The sequence below is a fragment of the Cetorhinus maximus genome, chromosome 8, assembly GCF_964194155.1.
Source record: "Cetorhinus maximus chromosome 8, sCetMax3.hap1.1, whole genome shotgun sequence".
In the NCBI taxonomy this organism is placed as follows: Eukaryota; Metazoa; Chordata; class Chondrichthyes; order Lamniformes; family Cetorhinidae; genus Cetorhinus; species Cetorhinus maximus.
The window spans coordinates 84,080,822-84,093,819 of NC_135886.1; the positions used below are offsets into that span (position 1 = coordinate 84,080,822).

The window sequence follows — 12,998 nt, forward strand, 5'->3', positions numbered from 1 at the left end:
GCTGAACTCCAGCGGTGAGGTGAGAATGACTGCCTTTGATATCAAGGCCGCATTTGACAGAGTGTGGCATCAAGGAGCCCTAGCAAACCTGGAGTCAATGGGAATAAGGGCGAAAACTTCCTGCTGGTTGGAGTCATGCCGAGCACAAAGGAAGATGGTTGAGGTTGTTGGGGATCAATCATCCAAGTTCCAGGACATCACTACAGGAGTTCCTCAGGGTTGTGTCCTCGGCCCAATCATCTTTAGCTGCTTCATCAATGACCTTCCTTCCATCATAAGGTCAGAAGTAGGGATGTTCGCTGATGATTGCACAATGTTCAGCATCATTCATGACTCTTCAGATACTGAAGTTGTCCATGTCCAAAGGCAGCAATATTTGGACAATGTCCAGGTTTGGGCTGATAACTGGCAAGTAGCATTCATGCCATACAAGTGCCAGGCAATAACCATCTCCACCAAGACAGAATCTAGCTATCAACATCCTGGGGGTTACCAGTGACCAGAAACTGAACTGGACTAGCCAGGTAAATACTGTGGCTACAAGAGCAGATCAGAGTCTAGGAATCCTGCAGTGAATAACTCACCTCCTGACTCCCCAAAGCCTGTCCACTATCTACAAGGCACAAGTCAGGAGCGTGATGGAATACTTTCCACTTGCCTGGATGAGTGCAGCTCCAACAACACTCAAGAAGCTTGATATCATCCAGGACAAAGCAGCCGGTTTGATTGGCACCCGATCCACAAACATTCACTCCTTCTACCACTGACACACAGTAACAGTAGTGTGTACCATCTACAATATGCACTGCAGGAACTTACCAAGGCTCCTTAAACAGCACCTTCTAAACCCACGACTGCTACCATCTAGAAGGACAAGGGCAGCAGATACATGGGAACACCACCACCTGGAAGTTCTTCTCCAAGCCACTCACCATCTTGACTTGGAAACATATCACTGTTCCTTCACTGTTATTGGGCCAAAATCCTGGAACTCCCTCCCTAACAGCACTGTGGGTGTACCTACAGCACATGGACTGCAGCGGTTCAAGGCGGCAGTGCACCACTGCCTTCAAGGGCATTTAGGGATGGGTAATAAATGCTGGCCCAGCCAGCGACGCCCTCATCCCATGAATGAATTTTTAAAAAGCCATCTTAGAAGCTGCTGCTTTAACTCACAGAAATGTTGTTCAGTCTTTTAAAAGTAAATCAGTGGTTTCAGTCCAATAAATAAATAAAGTAATTTTGATATAAAGCAATGCATTTTAACAATACGCTTCAAAGGTTCTGTGTACTTTCAGTTCAGCCATGCAGGTTGCATTTTGGTGGTGCTGTGCTGTAAAGTAGCAAGGAACCCCCATCATTCATTTGCACTGCTCTGGGCACAGGCACTATCAAAACTATAACTTGGAAGAGATGACCTATTTTCACATCTAGAAATACCTCAACTTCTCTTCTTTTGAATATGGAATTAGCCTGGCTAATAGAGGATTCAAAGTCTGCCCAGAGAAATGGTCAGAAATTTTCAGCACATGTTTGACCACATTAGTATTTTGTGATTGTAAACACATCATTTAAAAAATACTAGAATTAGCACATTATTGTAAAACATTGAGCAACTATTTACCTTTTGACACATGGAAAGCACTGTTTAGATCAACGCTACTAAATATCCCTTCATTGGTGCAGCACAAAAGGCAATGAAGACAAAATGATAGGAAGCTCGTCTAGGGTTACATTGAGCATTGAGGATTTCCTAATTTACAGCCTCACCTCTTCCCCCATTCAAAGTCGGCATAGGCAACACACACCTGGAAGGGGAATTGGAACCAAGGGCTGAATTTTTGGGGCCCCTGAAGTTGGAAACTGAGGCAGGGCTGTGAAAATACTGGCACCAGATGACATGTCAAGTTCAAGATGCTGATCCCGGCACCAGCAATAATCACCAGCTCAGGCAGAGGGCAGGACAGGTAGCCTGCTCTCCTCCCAGTTGAGGCCAATTAGGTAGGTAGGTGGTTAGACATGGTTCACAAGGAACCATAGACATCTGTCTCTGTTAGGAAGAATCAATTGGTTATATAGCTTTAGGGACACCACTCCACATCACGCATGGGACAGGTGAGGGGGCAGGTCCCAAGTCTACCTCAACTAGAACGGGAATTGAACCTGCACTATTGCTGTTATTCTGAGCCATACACTAACCAGCTAGCCAATTGAACTAACCAGTGACTGGTTAAAAGTTCTTTAAGAATTTGTCAAGGCTGGAACTTTACATTTTTAAATGGGCGGACAGATCATAATGCCTTCAGAAACTGACCAGCTGAACTGAATTGAGTAAAGAGTGGGAAGCCAGTCCTGGCTGCCCAAGGGCATCACCCTGGCCTAATAAGAGGATCAGTGGGGCAAAGGGGGACTGGGCACTTGGTAAGGGGATGTCCTTGGTGCTGCACAGGTGGCAGTGGACACTCAGCGCCAGGGCTTTAAAGGGGTTCGGCAACCCCCTGGCCTCACAGGGGCAGAAGAGCAGAAGGCAAGGCTGCCAAGGACAAATAGGCAGTCACCTGCCCACAACGAAAGCTCCAGCTGGCAATGGAGGCACGACTGTCAGATTTTGGGCCGCTTGGCAATGAAGGGCAACACTCTTCACAGGCAGGGAAGGACTGCAGGAATCAGGTGGACATAGAAGAGGAAAGATGGGCAGGAAGGCAACAGAGGCTAAACCTTCAATACAGATCTACTGCCAAAGAAGGAGTTACCTGGAGATGACCGAGAATCAGTACAGTGGGAGACCGTGACTCTCCAGACATTGCGGAGGATCTCACAGCTCTTAGCAATGGCCACCATGCCAGTAGCTGTCAAAGTTACTTTGGCCTTGAACTTCTTCACTTCTGGCTGCAAGGGTCAGCTGCAGACCTTGGCGGCATCTTGAAAATGGATATGTTCCACTGCATCTTGCTGGTCACTGATGCCCTTTTTGCCAGAGCTAAACAGCACATTCATTGCACGACAGTCACAGATCTCACAGAGACAGAGGACATTGGATTTTGCCTCCATCGCTGGATTCCACCAAGTGTAGGACATCCATGGGGCCATCAAGGTACCCAGCAACCAGCCAATCAGATCTATCAACAGGCTGAGCTTCTACTCACTCAGTGCCCAACTGGTCTGTGACCACAACAAGAGCTTTCTCCATTTTTGTGCTCCCATTCCTGGAAGCTGGCATGACTCCTTTCATCCTTCACCAGTTCAGGTTGCTTCAGATCTTCACTCTAACCCACAACATGATTGGATGGATCCTAGGGAACAAGAGAGAGCCCTTGAAGAAATGGCTACTCACCCCTCTGTGGGAGCCACTGGCAGAGTTGCAGATGCAATACAACCACTGCCACCTGCTCATTAGGATAACCGCTGAGCAGATCACTGGGCTCCTGAATCTTTAATTCCATTGTATGGAGCAGTCGGGTGGTGCCCTCCAATACCCCTCTGCAAGGGTATTGTGTGGAGTTAAAGGAGTCCCACTCTTCATCTGACCCACCCAACTGGCTCTAAATAGCAGGTTTGTCCAAAAGCATCTATCTCACATTCTCACTCACAGCACAATTTCTCCTCAGATGTTCGACCCACTTTGTCCTTTTCTAGTTTGCTGTTCTGCTATCTTGGTCATTTTGTTGCACTTTGGGTATTTTAGTTCCACAGGAGCGATGGAAAATTGTAACCCCCATGGCAGCACAACCAAATTTAACCACAGTTCCTTGAAGTCTCCATGGCCTGGGTAAAATATCCAACTCAAACGACTGGCTGTAGCTGCCTGGGATGGTCTATACTGGCTGTGGGGCACTGGATGATTCCTTGGAGGTATTCCTACCTTAACAAATTCTTGGATAAGATTAATTACACTTTCAGCACCACACCACCTCCCAAATCATATTTTATTTACGCCCAAAGTTTTATAATTTAAGAAATGTTACTTTAAGTATAATTCTACCAGTGCAAGATGTCTCAGCTTACATCAGTGGATTAGTTAAGCAGTTTGTAGTTTTTCTGGCTCAAATAGTGGCTTTGTAAAGATGGCTTTGAGGGATTTAATTGCTTTGATTCATGCTTGTTAATTATCTTGGTTTGGAATCTTTTGCTACTCTTGATTTGTCCACATTTCGTTAGGTAGATATTTGCTTTTTGAACCAGTCACAATTTCTTTGACACTATGGAGGTGCAATGCCCCAAGGTCACACCTTTCAAAGGCATCATACTTGAAGGTGTGAAATGACAGAGTCAGGTTTTTCTCATTATCTGATAGCAAGTGACCATCGTAACGATAATGAGATTTTCACAGCAGTTTTTGCTTTATAATTTTCCAGTTCAATTATTCAGAAACATTTCTGTTGTTTGCAGGGCTGACAGTTAGAACACACAACCAAAGAATTTAGGGAAAACACTTACTGGTCCCAATTGAATGAGCTTTTATAAAACTCTTGCTAACTTTGAACAAGTTGTTCCACAGAATAGCTCAGCCATCATGGGCTGAATTTAACGTTGGCCACAGGGTTCTCGCTTGCTGGCTGGAGCACCAATAGGAGCCGTGCGTTGCCTCTGTTAGGAATACCCGCCAAAATTAAGTGCCCAGTCGTTTAACAGGCCAGCGTTATTTGGCCTTCCCAGGGATTTAGGACCCTGGGGGGGCAGGGAAATCCTACCTCCCAAAAACTGCCAGCCAGAGGCCGGCAACTCTCCATTGCCGTCAGAGCCACCAGGAGGATGAGACACCCAGGCCAGAGGAGAGCGAGGGTAGGATGGGGGTCACAGGGATGGAGTTGGTTGCTAGGGAAGGGTAGGGTGCCGGAAGAAAGGGCAGGGGGGGCAGCTCTCAGGAGGCCACCCCTGCCTTCCCTTGCTAAGGCACTGAGTACCCCATGCCGTGTAAGCCTGAAGCAAGCCCAACAGGTTTTGCTTTTCAGGCTCCCCACATGGTGACTCCCTGCCTGTCCTAGTTGAATACCAATGGCAATGGGATGAGGCAATTAAGTGGACATTAATCGCATCTCAGTTAGCATCCAGGCAGGAAGACCATCCACAAGCCTTGTCACCCCAGGTTTATTCAGGCAGAGGTAGGAAGGAGGGAAGTCCTCACACACCTTCCCACCCAATTAAATGCCCCCCCCCCCGCCTCCAAATTCGTCTTTGGGGAAGGGGAGGGGCATTAAATGTTGCCCATTAATTATATAATTGCAAAACAGACTATTTGAGATAACCCAGGCATTTAAATATTTGCAACTTTTTTTTAAAACTATGACTTGGTGGTGGTGTTGGGGGGGTGGGCGGAGATGGTGGGAGGTGGCGGATGAAGATAAATTGGGCAATTAAGGAGCAAAATATTCCAAAGTCTCACCAGAAAAATGCTGACAGGAAAACAGAAGTTTCTTTCTTCTGAAGCACATATAGTGTTTTTTTAAAACCTAGAAATTCATTTTGAAAAATGATTTATTTTCATTTTGAAATCCTGTCTTAATTCTCTGAAGTGAATCATACACACAGTTAATTACATATCACAGTTGCTGGAAAACATTGTTTGTCTGGAAGCAACAATGCAGACAGACAGACCATAGACTGTGCAAAATTCATATGACCTTGTATTTTATTAGCAGTGTTTGTTTTACATTTCAATTTTCAGGCTGTTTTGCAATGAATTATTTCATCAGTGACAACAGTAGATTGAAGAAAAGCTGTACCAGTGCAGGTCGCCAACACAGCTGACACTGATATCCTGGCAACTTTTCAGACATTTTCAATGGCTGAAGCAGAACATTAAAAAAAATGAATATTTCAAATGACAGGGATAAGTTTAATAAAAAGATGGAAGGCAACTTGTAGGTACCAGAAGAAACATAAATGACTTAATTGCACCAAATTATTGGATAAACCAAAGCAGCTGGTTTATATGAAAAAATATTGGAATAGGAACAGCTCAAACTTCATTGATCATTTAACTTGAAACATGGCAAAAGCATTGTAACTTATTAATTTTGGTAAGTATGGAACAGCACTCAATTCAGAGTTGCAACCAGAAAACTGGAAAATTATCTATTTAGGGTTGGAAAATGCATTTGGATCTGGTTGGTAAAGCCTTTTTTCAAACAGCCTGATGCTTTCAAATACATGATGCTTTGACTTGAAGATAAGAATACAGGTTAGGCCTTGAACATTTCTGGGAGCACTCTTAATGCTGCTTGGTTAACTGCCAGGAGGAGTATACTTCTCCCATGTTCAGCACCATTCGCGACTCCTTGGATACTGAAGCAGTCCATGCCCAAATGCAGCAAGACCTGGACAATATCCAAGCTTGGGCTGACAACTGGCAAGTAACATTCATGCCAGACAAGTGCCATGCAATGACCATCTCCTTCAAGTGGGAATCTAACCATCGCCCCTTGACGTTCAATGACATTACCATTACTGAATCCCCCACTATCATCATCCTGGGGGTTACCATTGACCAGGAACTGAACTGGACTAGCCATATAAATACTGTGGCTACTAGAACGGGTCAGAGGCTATGAATCCTGCGGCGAGTAACTCACCTCCTGACTCCCCAAAGCCTGTCCACCGTCTATAAGATACAAGTCAGCAGTGTGATGGAATACTCTAAACTTGCCTGGATGAGTGCAGCTCTCACAACACACAAGAAGCTTGACACCATCCAGGACAAAGCAGCCCGCTTGATTGGTACCACATCCAGAAACATTCACTCCGCCACCACCGATGCACAGTAGCGGCAGTGTGTACCATGTACAAGATGCACTGCAGGAATTCACCAAGGTTCCTTAGATAAGCACCGTCCAAATCCATGAGCATTACCATCTAGAAGGACAAGGGCAGCAGATACATGGGAACATCACCACCTGGAAGTTTTTCTCCAAGTCACTCACCACCATGACTTGGAAATATATCGCCGTTCCTTCACTGTCACTGGGTCAAAATCCTAAAACTTCATCGCTTACAGCACTGTGGGTGTATCTACAACACATGGACTGCAGCGGTTCAAGAAGGCAGCTCACCACCACTTTCTCAAGGGCAACTAAGGATGGGCAATAAATGCTGGCCCAGCCAGCGAAGCCCATACCCCGTGAATGAATTAAAAAAAACACTACTGTGAGGAAAATTTGAGTAACGACAGGTGATTTAAACACCCAGACCTGAATTCTTGCAAGAACAGACAGGGTCTTTGGCTTAGCAAACTGGTGCAGGAGCCCAGAGTGTGGAAGTTCCTCCCCTAAATCTGGCACCCACAATATGGGCGGGTTGTAGTTTGCACATCTGTGGTTTACTGAGGCAACTGCACATGTAAAAGTGCAGGTGCTTTCAAAGAACTGCAAATTTTGTCACCCAGATTACTGAAATATGACTCTCGAATTTACGCTTTTCAGGAAAAGATCTAAACTTAGCTGAGTTCTTTGGAGAGTTAGGGTACCCTTTAGAAGAGATAAAGGGCCCTGTTGGATGGGTCCAGGGACTTCTTTGCGAGTGGTTGAGTGCCCTTTTGGATTGTTAAAAGTAGACACAAATATTCATAAAAAGTAAATAAATTCTTTGGAACTGCCAAGTTCTCAAGGAATTTAAATCATCTGCCCTTTAAATTAAAAAAAGTCTGCAGTTTAAAAAAGATCACTGCTTGCTATTTCACTCTGTCATTATACAATTTGCGCTGCATGACTGATTTCACAACTTATCATCATCACAGTGGTGCCTGTCAGTTTACAGTTTGATTAACAGCTCCAAGTGGTTATAAAGTCTTTGATATGAGGCTAGGAATGCAAATGCTTGTTTTTGTAATGGATTAAGTAAATGAATGAAATGTTTGCTTTTACAAGGGATTAGGCAGTTGAAGGAACTTTTAAGTATTTTTTTGAATATTGAAGGCATCTTTTGAAGTTATATTTTATTTCATCTCACGAGGCCTGCCCATGGTGGGTACAGGGTGAGTTCGCATGGAGGGTGTAAGGGCAAATGATGGTGGGTAGGGTGGCATGGGTTGGCATGAGTTGGCACTGTTGACATTGGGCCATAAAGGCCCTTGGGGGTGAGGGGGGGGCAAAGGAACTATAAAGGGCCATGGGAGTTGGGTGAAGGGCTTCAGGACTATAAAGGGTAATGGGAGGTGTGTAGAGTGGCATAGATTGGCATAGGGGTAATAAAGAGCCAAGGGTTAGGTAAAGGGCATAGGTTGGCATGGAGGGTATGAGGGGCCATTGGGGGACACGAGGTAGCATGGGGAATGTGTAGGGGGTTTGGGGGGGTGGTGGCGAGGTCCCAAGGGCTGTTTTTTGTTTTCTCCTTTATCTTACAAGTCCCTGAGCACTAAGGCCAGCCCTTCAGACATCTTAACCCAGCATTCGGCAGTCACTGTGACTGTCTCCACACTGTTTCCAGGGACAGCAGGCCCAACTCTTGTTAACACACAAACACTGCGCGCCCCGCGGTGTTTCTTCCACACAGATAATGTTATGAATTCAAGAATTGAAGATTTATTTTCACAGAGCAAGAGATGCTTTTGCACATACAAATAAGAATTGAAGATGTAATTATGAGGCAATAATGGGAAATGATGTATTGTATCATCGCTAAACATTGATCTGGAAGCGGTTTCAGGAAATTACGATTTAGGCAATGTCCAAATCAGTTTATGCTTTAAAAGAAAGTACCATATTAGCTTCTTGGGAGCTCATGCAGCAGGTGCTGTACCTCCTATAAGACTGTTGTATTTTTCCAATGAGAAAGATGATATATTTCTAAAGCCAGGCAGCTAAACTGGTGAAGATTTTTTTTTTTTTTGCACAGTGCCGTTTTAATGATTCCTGGGATGCATATATTCCAAATCAGGAAGGCGGTGGTATTGTCGCTGGACTAGTAATCCAGAGACCCAGGGTAATGCTCTGGGGACCTGGGTTCAAATCCATGGCAGATGGTGGAATTTGAATTCAATAAAAATCTGGAATTAAAAGTCTAATGATGACCATGAAACCATTGTTGATTGATGTAAAAATCCACCGGGTTCACCAATGTCCTTCAGGGAAGGAAATCCACCGTTCTCACCTGGTCTGGCCTACATGTGACTCCAGTTCCATAGTAATGTGGTTGACTCTTAAGTGCTCTCTGAAATGGCCTAGCAGTCTCGAGGGACTCCAGGGACCGATCCAAAAGTGTCTTTTACCCCTCCTAAACAGCCAAAAAGTCAATATAAAGGAATGAAACCAGACGGATTACCCGGCATCAACCTGGGCACTGGAAACGTCAATGGCAAACCCAACCCTGTTGACCCTGCAAAGTCCTCCTTAGTAAAATTTGGGGGAAGTGCCAAAATTGGGAGAGCTGTCTCACAGACTAGTCAACCAACAGCCTGACATAGCCATCCTCACGGAATCATACCTTACAGGTCATGTCCCAAATGCCACCATCACTGTCCCTGGGTATGTCCTGTCCCACAGCAAGCCAGACCCAGCAGAGGTGGTGACAGAGCAGGGGTGGCAGCACAGTGGTATACAGCCGGGAGTGAGTTGCCGTGGGAGCCCTCAATATCTGGACTCCATGAAGTCTCATAGCATCAGGTCAAACATGGACGAGGAAACATCCTGCTGATTACCATGTACCACCCCACCCTGCACCCCCGCCCCCCACCAACCCCCCCTCCCCGAGCCCATCAGCTGATGAATCAGTGCTCCTCCATGTTGAACATCACTTGGAGGAAGCACTGAGGGTGGCAAGGGCGCAGAGTGTACTCAGGGTGGGGGACTTCAATGTCCATCACCAAGACCTCCATGACAGTAATCGGTAGGAGTGACCACCACACAATCCTTGTGGAGACAAAATCTCGTCTTCACATTGAGGGTTGTGTGTCACTACCACCATGCTAAATGGGATAGATTTTGAACAAATCTGGGAACTCAAGACTGGACAACCAGGAGGTGCAGTGGGCCATTAACAGCACTCAACCACTACCTGTAACCTCATGGCCCAGCGTATCCCCCACTCCACTTTTAATCGTTCATGAGTTATGGGTGTCGCTGGCTGGGCCAGCATTTATTGCCCATCCCTAATTACCCTTGAGAACTGAGTGGCTTGCTAGGCCATTTCAGAGGGCATTTAAGAATCAACCACATTGCTGTGGGTCTGGAGTCACATGTAGGCCAGACCAGGTAAGGACAATGGATTTCCTTCCCTAAAGGACATTAATGAACCAGATGGGTATTTACGACAATCGACAATGCTTTCATGGTCATTGTTAGATTTTTTAATTGAATTCAAATTTTTCCATCTGCTGTGGTGGGATTCTAACCCGGGCATGACCCTGGGTATCGGGAGTACTAGTACAGTGACAATACCACTACGCCACCGTCTCCCCTAAGGGAGGAGAGCATGCCAGCAGCAGCACCAGGCATACCGAAAAATGAATTGTCAATCTGGTGAAATTACAGCACAGGACAACTTGCGTGCCAAAGAGCACAAGCAGCAAGTGATAGAGCTAAGCGATTCCACAACCAATGGATCAGATCTAAGCTCTGCAGTCCTGCCACATCCAGTCATGAATGATGGTGGACAATTAACCAACTCATTGGAGGAGGCGGCTCCACAAATATCCCTATCCTCAATGATGGAGGAGCCCAGCATGTCAGTGCAAAAGATAAGGCTGAAGCGCTCGCAACAATATTCAGCCAGAAATGCTGAGTGGATGATCCGTCTCAGCCTCCTCCATAGGTCTCCAGCATCACAGATGCCAGTCTTCAACCAATTTGATTCACTCCATGTGATACCAAGAAACGGCTGAAGACACTGGATACTGCAAAGGCTATGGGCCCTGACAATATTCCGGCAATAGTACTGAAGACTTGTGTTCCAGAACTTGCTGCACCCCTAGCTAAGTTGTCCCAGTACAGCTACAACACTGGCGTCTACCCGACTATGTGGAAAATTGTCCAGGTATGTCCTGTACACAAAAAGCAGGACAAATCCAACCTGGCCAATTACCGCCCCATTAGTCTACTCTCAATCATCACTAAAGTGATGGAAGGGGTCATCAGCTGTGCTATGAAGTGGCACTTGCTTAGCAATAACCTGCTCATTGATGCTCAGTTTGGGTTCCGAAGGGTCACTTAGCTCCTGACCTCATTACAGCCTTGGTTCAAACATGGACAAAAGAGCTGAACTCCTGAGGCGAGGTGAGAGTGACTGCCCTTGACATCAAGGCAGCATTTGACCAAGTGTGGCATCAAGGAGCCTCGGCAAAACTGGAGTCAAGGGGAATCATGGGGTAAACTCTCCACTGGCTGGAGTCATACCTAGCACAAAGGAAGATGGTTGTGATTGTTGGAGGTCAATCATCTCAGCTCCAGGACATCATTGGAGGAGTTCCTCAGGGTAGTATCCTAGGCCCAACCATCTTCAGCTGCTTTATCAATGAACTTCCTTCCATCATAAGGTCAGAAGTGGGGATATTCGCTGATGATTGCACAATGTTCAGCACCATTCATGACTCCTCAGATACTGAAGCAGTCCATGTCCAAATGCAGTAAGACCTGGATAATATCCAGGCTTGGGCTGACAACTGGCAATTAACAATCACGCCACACAAGTGCCAGGCAATGACCATCTCCAACAAGAGAGAATCTAATCATCGCCCCTTGACATTCAATGGCATTACCATCATTGAATCCCCCACTACCAGAAACTGAACTGGACTAGCCATATAAATATTGTGGCTACAAGAGCAGGTCAGAGGCTAGGAATCCTGCACCAAGTAACTCACCTCCTGACTCCCAAAGCCTGTTCACCATCTAAAAGGCACAAGTTAGGAGTGTGATGGAATACTCTTCACTTGCTTGGACGAGTGCAGCTCCAATACTCAAGAAGCATGACACCGTCTAGGACAAAGCAGCCCACTTGATTGACATTCCTTCCACAAACATCCACTCCCTCGACCACCAACGAACAGTGGCAGCAGTGTGTACCATCTACAAGATGCATTGCAGGAACTCACCAGCCTTCTCAGACAGCACATTCCCAAACCCACGACCATTACCATCACTACCACCTTCTCAAGGGCAATTAGGGACGGGCAATAAATGTTGGCCTAGCCAGCGGCACCCACATTCCATAAATGAATTTTTAAAAAATACAAATTCAGTTACTGATTCTGAGAGAAGTGGTAGGCAGAGTTTTGACTGATGTTTATTTATTGTACTGCTGTATCTTTGACATCACAACCCTGTGTTCATTCTCAATAACTTCTTTACCCATCAGCTCATCAGCTGTAAGACTCAATCTTTTCCAAGGGGGAAAATACATCTTGTGTATACAATAAAAATCAACAGCTGGTCAGTACACAGTACACCTACTTTGGGTTTATATGTGTATACAGCATGGCCTTGATTGAACTCAGAACCACATGCAAGTCTGTGCATCATTCTCTCATTTATGAGTTCATACATAATCAATGAATTGAAAGACTGAGGAATGCAAGGTACACCAGGATGATTTCAACTTATTGATCTCTTCTGAGCCATAAGTAAATATACTATATTTTAGCTTGAACTATCCAATTATGAACACATACTGCTCAACATAGATTGCATGCACCAGAGTATTACTGTTATGCATTCTGAAAGTTCCATAATTTATCACTTAACTATTCTATTTTATATTATGTAGATGAGACTCAGCTCATGATGCCCACCATCAGAACCAGCATTGAGAAGTTTCACATGGCTGGGCAAGCCTTGCCGCCTGGGTTTCCTGCTCCATTTTTATTTGCTGATGGATTATCCTCAATAGAAACACTTCTAACCAATATTCAGGTAAACCTAAAAGCATGAAAAATCCAGAATGGAATAGGGAAGAGTATTGTTTGGTGTTTATTGTGATCTGATCGTTTACTAAACATTGAAGTGCTCATCAATCCCAGTGCTTTTAATATATGGAAGGGCATCTAACCAGGCAGGTGCTGCAGTAGCAGA

General features: G+C 45.3%; 1 protein-coding gene across 2 annotated transcripts in view; it reads left to right on the forward strand.

The window, feature by feature from the left end:
* dacha (dachshund a) overlaps nucleotides 1-12,998 on the forward strand; it is a 389,808-nt gene that overhangs the window by 332,173 nt on the left and 44,637 nt on the right. For both annotated transcript variants that reach the window (XM_078547218.1, XM_078547219.1), the window contains exon 7: nucleotides 12,694-12,839. In XM_078547218.1, the coding sequence (XP_078403344.1) occupies nucleotides 12,694-12,839 (146 nt within the window). The remainder of the gene's footprint in view (nucleotides 1-12,693; nucleotides 12,840-12,998) is intronic.